General features: G+C 45.8%; 1 protein-coding gene across 4 annotated transcripts in view; it reads right to left on the reverse strand.

Annotated features, from left to right (window-relative positions):
* Positions 1 to 14,206, reverse strand: part of ranbp2 (RAN binding protein 2) — a 97,161-nt gene that overhangs the window by 11,341 nt on the left and 71,614 nt on the right. For 2 of the 4 annotated variants that reach the window (XM_081368863.1, XM_081368861.1), the window contains 4 exons: positions 9,193 to 9,270; positions 4,688 to 4,854; positions 4,498 to 4,606; positions 3,536 to 3,622 (listed from right to left, as the gene is read on the reverse strand). In XM_081368863.1, the coding sequence (XP_081224989.1) occupies positions 3,536 to 3,622; positions 4,498 to 4,606; positions 4,688 to 4,854; positions 9,193 to 9,270 (441 nt within the window). Of the gene's footprint in view, positions 1 to 3,535; positions 3,626 to 4,497; positions 4,607 to 4,687; positions 4,855 to 9,192; positions 9,271 to 14,206 lie in introns of all 4 variants that reach the window. The other 2 variants (XM_081368862.1, XM_081368860.1) reach the window with 1 other exon arrangement.

A 14,206-nucleotide genomic window follows, 5' to 3' on the forward strand; every position in this document is an offset into this window, starting at 1 on the left:
CTTTTAATCTTATAGTTAAATCTGACCTCTAGTTCATAAACGCCAGAGGAGAACTGGCCCCCGACTGAGCCTGGGTTCTCCCCAAGGTTTTTTTTTTTCTCCATTAGGTCACCTGATGGAGTTCTTCGGTTCCTTACCACTGTTGCCTTTGGCTTGCTCAGTTGGGGATATTTAATTTAATTAATCAATCAACAATACTATTGATCAGCATTACCAAACGTGGACGTTTTCCACTAGAAACAAACATTGATGTATTATTTTAATTTAATAAGCTGCTTTGATACAACCTGTGTTGTGAAAAGCGCTATATAAATAAACTTGTCTTGACAATGCCTAACCGGTTATCCGCTGGACGGCACAATGCCTAACCGTTTATCCGCTGGAAGGCACAATGCTTAACCAGTTTTCCCCTCGACGGCACAATGCCTAACCGTTTATTCGCCGGACGGCACAATGCCTAACCGTTTATCTGCTAGACGGCACAATGCCTAACCGTTTATCCGCTGGAAGGCACAATGCTTAACCAGTTTTCCCCTCGACGGCACAATGCCTAATCTGTAATCCGCTGGACGGCACAATGCCTAACCGGTTATCCGCTGGAAGGCACAATGCCTAACCAGTTTTCCCCTCGACGGCACAATGCCTAACCGGTTATCCGCTGGACGGCACAATGCCTAACCGGTTATCCGCTGGAAGGCACAATGCCTAACCAGTTTTCCCCTCGAAGCAGCAAGCTGGTCAGTCCAACCCATTGTTGGCCTAGAGTTCGTTTCCTGCGTGGATCCTGTGCCGTCTGACCCCTGTAAGGCATCAATGCACACATCCTGTACAAACACCGCTCTCCTGCGCTGTGCTCCCAGAGAGAGTTTGCTGCACTTCTTACAAGAGATCGGTATCTTTAAATGGAACGCGAAACCTCGGACACGTGTTTCATAGTTGCACTGTTATTGCTTATTAATCTTAATAAATCTTAGTATTTATTAATCTTTGTTAGTTTCATTGTTTGTTCACGTTAGTTCACAGTACAGTTGTGTTCAAAATAATAGCAGTCCAACATCACTAACCTGATCAATCACTATTTTTGGTAGAAATTATATTTCTACATTGCAAATAACTTACTAGTAGGTGTAGTAGAGTAATAGAAAAACAACAGACCCAACAGTCATTACATGTATGCTGCTAATTCTGTATAATTGAATCATTAATTGAAAGGGGTGTGTTCAAAATAATAGCAGTGTGGCGTTCAATTAGTAAGGTTAATCAATCTGTGAAGAAACTAGTGTCAATAAGTGGCCCTTAAGGACGAAGGCAGTACTGGATTGTACATGGTGGTTATAGTGCATTTCTCTCTGAAGATCTGAATAAAATGGGCCGTTCCAAACATTGTTTAAAAGAACAGTGTACTTTGATTAAAAAGTTGATTGGAGAGGGGAAAACTTATAAAGAAGTGCAGAAAATGATAGGCTGCTAGGGATGCACCGATTGGGAAATTCTGGGCCGATACCGATACCGATGTTTAACATAACTTGGCCGATGGCCGATGCCGATGTTTTTTCTTTTTGTTATTTATTCCTTCTTTTGTGCCACTGAAACATACAAGTCTTTCGGCTCTTGATCACACTATCCTAGAATGAGCACAAATTCAATCAGACCAAGCAATTTATGAAACAAAAAAAACCTTTAATGTCACTTTCTGGTTGACAGTTATAACCTTATTTATAAGTTCTTTTTCAGTTGTTATGAGGAGCAATATGAGAGAGAAATTTGGTAATCATTGTCTGACCCAACAAAAAAAACATTATAATATTCATTTTATTTTTCGTGTTCGCATTTATGAGGGAAAAAACACGGGTGAATGTTCATATTAAATTTTAAACGCGCACGCGCTCTTCTGCGAGAGAGAGAGAGAGCCCCGACCGCGCGCGCTCTCTCACTCACTATTCAGAGCGGTCAAGCTTCCCCGTACTTTTTGACAAGCGTCCTTGACAGGGAGGCCAGAGCTTCTTTGCAGCTCAAGTCGGCGGCGGTGTGTACAGTTAACGCTCTATCTGTTGACGGCGCTGAGGGAAAAGCTCCCGCCACTGGAAGAAGCGGTCGCCGCCCATTTGTGTCCTCCTGCGCACCCATCAAAGCCGTGCAGAACGTCTTCAGCACTCGCGGATCGTGCATACTCCGCCGCTTCTTCTGCTACACACCATGGTCGTTCTTTTCTCGAGAAAAGGAGTTTTCTCATAGAAAAATAAATAAATAAATGCGTCATTGTACCCAGCACTTCTGAAAATGCACTTCCGAATGCGTCTCTGTCCCCAGCATATCAAACCAAACTGACGCCCATGTGACATCGGCGAATGTCATTTTTATTTCCCGATGGCCGATGGCAGTTAACGAGGCAAATATCGGCCGTTACCGATGTTCAGCCGATGCATCGGTGCATCCCTATAGGCTGCTCAGCTAAAATAATATCAAATGCTTTAAAATGGCAACCAAAACCAGAAAGACGTGGAAGAAAAAGGAAAACTACCGTTCGAATGGATCGAAGAATTGCCAAAATGGCAAAGACTCAGCCAATGATCAGCTCCAGGGTGATCAAAGAAGATCTAAAGTTACCCGTGAGTACTGCAACAATTAGAAGACGCCTATGAGAAGCCAAGCTATCGGCAAGAAGCCCCCGCAAAGTCCCATTGTTGAAAAAACGACATATGCTATAGAGGATACAATTTGCCAAAGAACACAATGACTGGCCTAAAGAGAAATGGCGCAATATTTTGTGGACTGATGAAAGTAAGATTGTTCTTTTTGGGTCTAGGGGCCGCAGACAGTTTGTCAGACGACCCCCAAACACTGAATTCAAGCCACAGTACACTGTGAAGACTGTGAAGCATGGTGGCACAAGCATCATGATATGAGGATGTTTCTCATACCATGGTGTTGGGCCTATTTATCGTATACCACGGATCATGGATCAGTTTGAGTACATCAAAATACTTAAAGAGGTCATGTTGCCTTATGCCGAAGAGGTAATGCCCTTGAAATGGGTGTTTCAACAAGACAACGACCCGAAACACACCAGTAACCGGGCAGCATCTTGGTTCCAGACCAACAAGATTAAAATTATGGAGTGGCCAGCCCAATCCCCGGACCTTAATCTAATAGAAAACCTGTGGGGTGACATCAAAAATGCTGTTTTTGAGGCAAAACCAAAAATGGCATTATGACCCCTTTAAGTGAGAACACTGGGCTCCTGTGTGTTGATGAGAGCAGCAGTTCACACAGAAACACACAGAAACCTCAGACAGTACGCGTGTCCCCCTCTCTGAGCTCTGGCTGGGACTACACCTTCAGGCTAGATTTCTCATTCTCAATACCACCCCCGCACCCCCATCATAATTTCATCATTTTTCGCTCAGCCCTGTTAGACAACTCAAACAGGACGAATTGTGAATTTGACTGCATTATCTTTATTATCTAAAATAAAATCTAATGAATCAGACAGAAACACTGGTTTAACACTGGTTAAGATGTAAACGGAACTCACCTTTTTTTCCAAAGGCAAATTCTCCTGAAGTCTTTGCCAAGTCTGCAAATGTAAACGCACTCTCAGATGCAGATGCAAAAGGAAGACCTGCTGGAGAAGGGCAAAGACGTCAGACGAGAGCAAACACAACCATTCAGAGTTTGAATGAACGTCCCTGAGCCTCACTCTCTGACCCCGGGCTGGACTCCCACATGTTAGAGAAGCAGTGGTTATTATATTAGCCCACCTCCCCAAATAAAGCATTTCCTGTCTGATTAGGGCTTACAGATGATGGTGTATTACAGAGGAGAAACTGGTTCAACTGACATCATGGTTTCAGTGATGTTTTATCATTTCTATACTGAGGAAAGAAAAAGCAGCATCTAATTCTAATAATAAAAATGTTCCTTATCTTTGGTTAGAAACACTTAACTTGCATTTACCTGAACCAAAGTAATAACTGTTTCTCATTGTCTTATCGTCGTGTCAGTGTGTTTTCATTCAGTGAGTTCTGCTCTCGTTATAATCAATGACCGTCTATGCTGCAAGATGAATCTCTTATTTATATCATGTTTGCACTGTGTAATGATGAAAGCATTTGTGAGAGTTCGCAGACATGACTGTGATTGGCTATCTTTGATGCAACATGAGATGATCTAAATCTAATGCTGTCATCAACACCTTTCACAATAGATAATCTGCAGCTGTAAGAGTAGAAGTTTAGCTTTCAGAAGAGCTCCACATGTAGTACTTATTTCATATGCAAAGTTGTCAGCCAATCACAGGCGTGTCTCCTTTCAGTTATCAACCGTGTCAGCCAATCACAGGCAGTTAGCAGTGTTCTGGAAATGGTCTTTAACACGACAGATAAACGGCCCTCTGCTGCTCTGCTCTTACAGTCTCTAGCTGTTAAACTGGAGTGTGTGCAGGGCAGCGCTGCTGTAGGAGTGAGCGCGGACCCGAGCATCGGAGGACACGTGTACCTGCAGTGGAGCTGGACTCGCTCTCGCTGCTCCTCTTCGTGGAGAGGTCAATGGGGTCAGTGCTGCCGTCCGCAGGAGGCTCTTCCGCTGCTGCATCATGGGAAGGCCTCTGTCCAGAACAAGACACACGAGTCCACATGAGTCCACCTGCTCATCACATCTCATGTCAGTGTTCAGAAAGTCCTCTGACCTGAGCGTGCTGCAGTGTGTGTAGCTCTGCGCTGAAGTCGTCGGGTCGCTCGGAGTCGGAGTCGCTGCTGACGCCGCAGAGGAAGGTGGGCGGCAGCTTCAGGCGTCTGGCTCTCTGCTCCTCGTCTGCAGTCGGCTGCTTCTCCCACACTAGCGTGACCTCAGAGTCTGCAAACACACACTCTCCATCAGAGTCTGCAGACACACACTCTCGCTCTCAGCGCTGATAATCCATGACAACAGCTACTTATGGTACACATTCTACAAACACACTCTGGGATTAGAAAGTAGTTGTTTAACACCCTGGAGTCGACCGTAGCGCTTGACACAATAGCCTCGCTTTTTTTCTTATCAGTGCGAAAGACTCAAATAACTAAAAAATAGACTAATTTTAATATTTATATAATATAATTTTAATATACTAACTAATTTGTCACATGTATATAATTCAAAACTGTTAAAACTGTTAAATGTCTACTTTTACTTGTGTACACAATAAAAACAAAATGTTGTGATTTCCGCAAAATAAAGAAAATACACATGATGCGCGTTTACCGTCTCTCTCATATTTTTTTAGTTTTGTGAATTTTAAATTGCAATTTTAACTAGAAAAATCACAATTAGATTTTCTTCCCCAGATCGGTCAGCCCGTTTACAGTAGTAGTTTTTTATACAGGGACCAGATGCCCCACTGAGGAGTCCTGCTGACTTCAACATTCACACGAGTCTCTGTACATGAACATGCTAAATGAAGCAAACACCTTGGAAATGACAGGTATGGTGATCAGGAAGGAAGGGCACAAGGGTGTGTGACTGTTCATGTCTCTGTTTAGATCAGCCTGTTCAATAATGGGCCTTTTTGGCCTTTGTATCTTAGGACTATGTTGTGTTGTAAATAAATCTAAACAATCAAAAAGCAATTCTTTTAATCTCTCCACATTATTTGTGCAAGTTCCCTCACATTCCCACCTGATAGGGCCATTATGGGAGGGTCTTTGTCTTTCTCAGGTGTGAAACACATCAATATTCACGATGATTCACGCCTCCTCACATAGAGCTTTCTTACTCAAAACATGTCTTACAAATTTTAAATCATTGTGTTTTATGTGATAGAGTGGGCAGGATGATTTTCAGTTTTGAAAAAAAATTCTAGGCTACATGATACAATTTTCAAAAGTCTTGTGAACAATCAGTATGGGTTTTATGGCTTCATTTCAGAATATATACACACATATAAATATATATAAATATATACACATATATATATACACACACACACACACTTGTTTTTCGTCAATGTATTTTATAACAATACAAAGAGAAATGTGTAACATTTTACCATTTATTTGATCCCCATTATTTTTTCATTTAATGTTCAGATTTAATAAAATTGTGCACTAGTGATTTTTTCTAAAATAACTTCTACTGCTCTATTATCCTGTAACCTAATTTATACTAGTATTTTATAGATTATGAATAGATTTATAATTAGATTATGAATATAGCCTTCTCTTAATGTGGCAGTTTAAATCTTTGCAAATAAATATGTTGTGAAATTAGTTTTTTCAATTCCCCTTAAGTGGCCTGTGAGTGAGTGCACGACTCTTGGGTGAGGTTAAACCACCGAGGGGAGGGGGTGAGGTTAAACCACACGAGGGGAGGGGGTGAGGTTAAACCACACGAGGGGAGGGGGTGAGGTTAAACCACCGAGGGGAGGGGGTGAGGTTAAACCACCGAGGGGAGGGGGTGAGGTTAAACCACACGAGGGGAGGGGGTGAGGTTAAACCACACGAGGGGAGGGGGTGAGGTTAAACCACACGAGGGGAGGGGGTGAGGTTAAACCACCGGGGGGAGGGGGGGAGGTTAAACCACCGGGGGGAGGGGGTGAGGTTAAACCACCGGGGGGAGGGGGTGAGGTTAAACCACACGAGGGGAGGGGGTGAGGTTAAACCACACGAGGGGAGGGGGTGAGGTTAAACCACCGAGGGGAGGGGGTGAGGTTAAACCACCGAGGGGAGGGGGTGAGGTTAAACCACACGAGGGGAGGGGGTGAGGTTAAACCACACGAGGGGAGGGGGTGAGGTTAAACCACACGAGGGGAGGGGGTGAGGTTAAACCACCAGGGGGAGGGGGTGAGGTTAAACCACCGGGGGGAGGGGGTGAGGTTAAACCACCGGGGGGAGGGGGTGAGGTTAAACCACACGAGGGGAGGGGGTGAGGTTAAACCACACGAGGGGAGGGGGTGAGGTTAAACCACACGAGGGGAGGGGGTGAGGTTAAACCACACGAGGGGAAGGGGTGAGGTTAAACCACACGAGGGGAGGGGGTGAGGTTAAACCACACGAGGGGAGGGGGTGAGGTTAAACCACCGGGGGGAGGGGGTGAGGTTAAACCACCGGGGGGAGGGGGTGAGGTTAAACCACCGGGGGGAGGGGGTGAGGTTAAACCACCGGGGGGAGGGGGTGAGGTTAAACCACCGGGGGGAGGGGGTGAGGTTAAACCACCGGGGGGAGGGGGTGAGGTTAAACCACACGAGGGGAGGGGGTGAGGTTAAACCACACGAGGGGAGGGGGTGAGGTTAAACCACACGAGGGGAGGGGGTGAGGTTAAACCACCGGGGGGAGGGAGCGTGGTCAACGGGAAATCACCCAGAGGTGACACCCCCCCTACCCCTGTGGAAATCACCCAGAGGTGACACCCCTACCCCTGTGGAAATCACCCAGAGGTGACACCCCCTACCCCTGTGGAAATCAGCCATAGGTGACGCCCCCTGCCCCTGTGGAAATCACCCAGAGGTGACGCCCACTGCCCCTGTGGAAATCACCCAGAGGTGACACCCCTACCCCTGTGGAAATCACCCAGAGGTGACACCCCTACCCCTGTGGAAATCACCCAGAGGTGACACCCCCTACCCCTGTGGAAATCATCCATAGGTGACACCCCCTACCCCTGCGGAAATCACCCATAGGTGACACCCCCTACCCCTGTGGAAGTCACCCAGAGGTGACACCCCTTAGCCCAGTGGAAATCACCCAGAGGTGACACCCCCTACCCCTGTGGAAATCATCCATAGGTGACACCCCCTACCCCTGCGGAAATCACCCATAGGTGACACCCCCTACCCCTGTGGAAGTCACCCAGAGGTGACACCCCTTACCCCAGTGGAAATCACCCAGAGGTGACACCCCCCCTACCCCTGTGGAAATCATCCATAGGTGACACCCCCTACCCCTGCGGAAATCACCCATAGGTGACACCCCCTACCCCTGTGGAAGTCACCCAGAGGTGACACCCCTTACCCCAGTGGAAATCACCCAGAGGTGACACCCCCCCTACCCCTGTAAAAACTACCCAGAGGTGACACCCCTACCCCTGTGGAAATCACCCAGAGGTGACGCCCCCTACCCCAGTGGAAATCACCCAGAGGTGACGCCCCCTACCCCAGTGGAAATCACCCAGAGGTGACACCCCCTACCCCAGTGGAAATCACCCAGAGGTGACGCCCCCTACCCCTGTGGAAATCAGCCATAGGTGACGCCCCCTGCCCCTGTGGAAATCACCCAGAGGTGACACCCCCTACCCCAGTGGAAATCACCCAGAGGTGACGCCCCCTACCCCTGTGGAAATCAGCCATAGGTGACGCCCCCTGCCCCTGTGGAAATCACCCATAGGTGACGCCCCCTGCCCCTGTGGAAATCACCCAGAGGTGACGCCCACTGCCCCTGTGGAAATCACCCAGAGGTGACACCCCTACCCCTGTGGAAATCACCCAGAGGTGACACCCCTACCCCTGTGGAAATCACCCAGAGGTGACACCCCCTACCCCTGTGGAAATCAGCCATAGGTGACGCCCCCTGCCCCTGTGGAAATCACCCAGAGGTGACGCCCACTGCCCCTGTGGAAATCACCCAGAGGTGACACCCCTACCCCTGTGGAAATCACCCAGAGGTGACACCCCTACCCCTGTGGAAATCACCCAGAGGTGACACCCCCTACCCCTGTGGAAATCATCCATAGGTGACACCCCCTACCCCTGCGGAAATCACCCATAGGTGACACCCCCTACCCCTGTGGAAATCACCCAGAGGTGACACCCCCTACCCCTGTGGAAATCACCCAGAGGTGACACCCCCCCCTACCCCTGTGGAAATCACCCAGAGGTGACACCCCCTACCCCTGTTGAAATCACCCAGAGGTGACACCTCCTACCCCTGTGGAAATCACCCAGAGGTGACACCCCCCCCTACCCCTGTGGAAATCACCCAGAGGTGACACCCCCCACCCCTGTTGAAATCACCCAGAGGTGACACCCCCCCTACCCCTGTGGAAATCACCCAGAGGTGACACCCCCCCCCTACCCCTGTGGAAATCACCCAGAGGTGACACCCCCTACCCCTGTGGAAATCACCCAGAGGTGACACCCCCTACCCCTGTGGAAATCACCCAGAGGTGACACCCCCCACCCCTGTGGAAATAGGCCTGCCACCACAGCTGGAAAAACCCTACCGTGATCCGACGACCCGTCAGCTCCGTCCGGATACAGCTTTCCGTTCAGATTCCTCACTGCGGTTTCAAAATCTTCATCTGTGCGACACAGAGAGAAAACACACGTGAAGCACTACTAAGGCCCAGACACCTGCACACTGATCTACAATCATTCTTTACAGCCGTTTCAGAGTTAGTCAAACTTTAACAGTATTCACAGCTTCTAATTAAACAGAAGCACAAACCCTGGAAGTTCTGATCTGTTCTCAGAGCATCTGCAGCTTCAGACATGTGTCAATCAGTGTTTCCCCTACAATGTATTAAGCAGCGGCGCAGCGCCGCTTGACAAGAAAGCGCTTGTTGTCGCTAGTCCGACAAGGATCGATAGTCCGACGTCCCGGGGCTATTGTGTTTTTCCAATCGGGCTACCAAAATGCATAACCGGGCTGTCCGAAGGGCTATCTGAAATAATGTTCGGGCTTCAGTCTTGTAATCAGCTTCAGCGCGATCTTCAATCCGCAGCGGCGCAGAGCACGCAGAGCGCACTTCAGAAACAGATGCTGTGTGTGTGTGTGTGTGTTCATCTGAGTCTCATTGGTCTGTCATTGCTCGTCAATGTCAGAATATTTTGAGATGACCAATCCAATCAAAAGTAGGCGGGCTTTATGTTCAAAGAAGCTGCTGAGCGTGATTTGAGCAGAGCGATCAACTGATGATTCAGTTTACGGTCAAGTGTGAGATAAGATGTAAGTAGCTAAACTAAACATTTCATATTTGACAGCTTTTTTAGGTCAAATGTGAAACGAATGACAAAAATAATCAGGCAAACGAATATACTTTTGTCGAATTTTGCCATTTTTAACTGAAAATAGGCCTATGTAACGTGACTAATTAGTTTACTGTCATTGTGAGGGGAACATTAACAAAGCCGTTTTCATCATGTTAGGCACAAGATTAATAATGAATGTGTACATGTTGAGAATTAAAATATAATTTGTAGCCTTCATTAACATCTTAAAATGCACATATGTAACGTTAGATCAGAGAAATCAATTTTCTCGGGGGTTCCCCCGAACCCCCCTGACTAGCCTAGCAGCTACCTCACATTCGGGACCTCAGTGACGAAAAAAACCTGCCATCTGCATGTTAATGAAACTTGTTAGTTAATAGTATTAAATAGTATTAGACCCTAAACTAAAGAGTTACTTTTTTTTATTTTTTATCATACCCTCATTTGGAGCTGAGCACAGACTGATTCATGTTCCATACTGGTCACACAAATTTCAGTTCAGTTAGAACCAGATGCATATTTGTTGATATTTATGTTTTGAAAAATGTTTTGGTTCATTGTTTTGACTCCTAACCAATTTTCTACATTAAAAATTGTCTTATTATCTGGGCTAGTAAAATTAATTTCAGGCTACCAAAATCTGAAGAGTGCCTGCCCGAAGGGCTACCAGCGATTTTTACATTTTGCGAGCCCTGGGCTAATGTCACGTTGCCATAAGGGGCCGTTCACATAGCGCGTTTTAGCGACTCGCCGCGCTCGTTTCCAGGCGCGCCTCTGTTCATGGTTGCATAGCAACGACAGACGCCACGGGAGAGCGAGCAAGCGCTTGTGGAAAGGAGAAAGCGGTACGAACTGCGAAATTGGTACCAAGAACCATGAATTTCAATGGTATTGTAAATACCATTCATTTTGCAGATGAGTCTACTAAATTGGTTGGTGAAGAGAAAGGTGGATGGGGACCATAAAGGAGCTAGGTTAGCACGTGCGGGGGGTGGGGGGGTGGGGGGGGATTGTCACTTTGTGGGGCTTCAGTGTTGCATCATCCTTCAGAATTCATTCTAATATAATATGTGATGCTCTTTTTTTTAAAAGAATACTTTAATAAAAAGTTAAAATGAACATTTCACAATATTAGGCTACCGTTTTTTTCTGTATTTTTGATTAAATAAATGCAGGCTTGATGAGCGTAAGACTTCTTTCAAAAACATAAAATAGTATCCCTGGAGGTTAGTGAAGTAAAATAGGCTATGCAAGCTAGTCACCTTTTAAAACTAATGAAAAGTTTAATTTGGATTTTAATGTTCAAAATGTCTAAAGGATAAAATAAATGAAAGTACTGGTTACATGATGTATCTAAGTGCTAAAATGTGTTACAGAAAAAAAGATCAGTAGTGCAGGTGAGGGAGGAAAGAGACCTTAAGGGAGAGACTCCAAGAGAGCAAGAGAGAGAGGCTGCATTGGTAGGACATGAGCGAGATGACCGAGGAAAGGTTAGAGGACAGGACCAAGGAGAGACTACAAGAGAGTAAGAGAGAGTAGTTGTAGTGGTAGGACATGAGCGAGAGGAGGTGCGAGGAGAGGTGGATGGACAGGACCAAGGAGAACGACCAGGGACAACAACTACTACAGGACGACACAGGCGGTCTAGATGGGACCCTAACTGGGTTGATATCTCCAGATCCAAGCCTTGGTTGTACCATGTACACAGCCATGGTGATTATTCAACATAACCTGAATTATCCACCATATTTGTACTTTGAGAGAAAATATAATAAATCTTTTGTTGCCTGTAGGAATGTTCTGTCGCTTGTGTCGGCAGCACAAGAAGGCACCCAAAAGAGGTGTGGGAAAGAGGCTGTTTATCGAAATTGGATGCCAGCTTTATCGAGTTGACTACCTGGACAAGCACCTCAACACTCAACACCACCAGGAGAGTGTAAAATCTCACTCCTCTGATACAAGGTAAGATCCTGTGTAAATGGCCTAGTTGGCATTTTAAAGCTAGTTAACAATAATATATTGGCATTAATTTTTATTAATTTATGCACTGGTTTTGTCAATATACATTTTGTTTGGTTGTATAGTTTAGTGGTTGCTTAATAGTTTAAAATTGATTGTGAATGATGATGCAGATACATAAAGCTTCCCACAGGAACAAACTCAGTACTGGTTGCCTTTGAACCCGTGGAGGTGCTTGAGCATGAGGCTGTAATAGGGGGATTTAAGTGCCTCTATTACACCATCAAACGAGAGCAGGCACATCACACCAATTATCCAGCTTTGTTGGATTTTGCAGAGTGTTTGGGGTGTGATTATTTCAAAAAGCTCAAGGTAAAACATACATTTTGGCACTATATTTAACATTTAACATAAACATTATTTTTAATATATTAATATTTGATTTGAACTTTTCAGATTGGGAAAACAACTAACTATACATCACATAGAATTATAGACGAGATGTTAGACGTAATAAACCGAGTGGTGGAGGAACCAATCCTCAACGATATCAATCAATCTGTAGCAATCGGATTGGAAGTTGACGAAACCACTGACATTTCTGTCAGTCAACAGTTAGATCTACACGTGAGGCAAGTTAGAGTAAGACATTTTTATTTTTTTGCAAATATGAAACGCTACCATTTCTTTTCTTTTTTTTACATCAAGATTTCCTGTCTTCATTAGATACACAGATGTAGAAGGGCAGGTCTTCAGTCAATTTCTTGACATGATTAGTGTCCCTGATGGCAAAGCAAATACCATAGTGGCAGCCATCAAAGGTGTCCTTTTTAAAAAAGGAATTCCCACCACAAAATTGTATGGGTTGGGAACAGATGGAGCTGCTGTCATGACTGGTATGCACACATGTTCAAAGGCTGTTTCAGTGTGAGTTAACAGATATTGTGGTGTATAACTAATGGTGTCTCCAAACAGGCAGAGTGAATGGTGTAGCCAAGCAACTTGGGGATGCCTTCCCCTGGCTGGTGTCTGTTGCCTGTGCTGCCCATCGGCTTGCCCTGTCATGCAAGGATGCGTCAACATCGGTACCCTACATGGGAACATTTAGGGACCACCTGCAGAAGCTCCACCTGTATTTCCGCAACAGCGCCAATAGGACTGCTGCTCTGAAGATGGCAGGGCAGACCTTGGACATCGATGATTTGAAAGTCAAGGCAAGTTTTGCTGAAAGTAAAACAATACTTGCATCACCAACTGTAGGTTGATTTGGATAAGAGCATATGCTAAATTAAATTGTAACACAACTTATGACTTGCACCTTCTGGGCCTGCTCATGTTTTTTTATCTTTTTACTCATTAAATATTGTTTAGGAGTTGAAGGACACGCTGGCTGTCGCAAGATGCAGCTATTAAAAACCTCCAGCGCAACCTCTGTGCAGTCCTGGCAGCCTTGGCTGAAGAGTCAGAGGTCAACAGGTGCCCATCAGCCAAGGGGCTGTATTCCTTCCTGGCAACATACAGGTTTGTGGCAGCAGTCTACCTGCAAGCAGATGTGCTGCCACACCTAAGCTGCCTGTCCAAATTGTTCCAGAAGGAAAAAGTAAATTTTCTGGCACTGAAATACCAGGTAATAATTTATTTTAATAGGATATTTCAGAAGCTCTCTGCAGCATTTACCACATTTAATCCCTGTCTTTTTATTAGGTTCCTGTGACAGTGGCTGCTCTGAGGAAGATTAAAGATGATGGAGACAATCAACCTCCTGGGTCATTCCTGTCCCAGCTAAATCAAGACCTGGATGATCCAGCAAGACTGTCTGCCTTCAGCATTGTCCACAAGGAGGAGAGGGACCGGAGAGGGAGAGGACTTGAAGAAATGTCCAGCAGAGAACAGCTCTGGTCCAGATTCAGGAGCCAGGTAAGTGTTTGAAATGCTGTGGTGTTGTTGCACAGTTGTTGTTGAGTTTGGAGAAAAGGGAAATGGGAGGAAGGAAAAAATGGGGAGGACTTGAGCTGTCAAAGTACTTAAGGGAGAAGTCAGTTTGCTTTGCCCATAATTTGCCATTTAGTCCAAATATAAGCATTTTTTCACCATGATCACTGATTTCCTCTCTAAGACAAACAAATGAGCTTACTTTTGTTTGTCATCTTTACGAACCATATCTGGATGCCTTGATTGACAGCCTGGACCGGCGCTTTTCTAATCTGGACCTATTGAGCGCTTTTCATGTTCTTGGGCCTCAGGCAGCCAGAGGGGATGAAGCTGAAAATGTGTCAAACCTGACCT

This window comes from Scardinius erythrophthalmus (genome assembly GCF_964197995.2).
Source record: "Scardinius erythrophthalmus genome assembly, chromosome: 6".
Lineage (NCBI taxonomy): Eukaryota > Metazoa > Chordata > Actinopteri > Cypriniformes > Leuciscidae > Scardinius > Scardinius erythrophthalmus.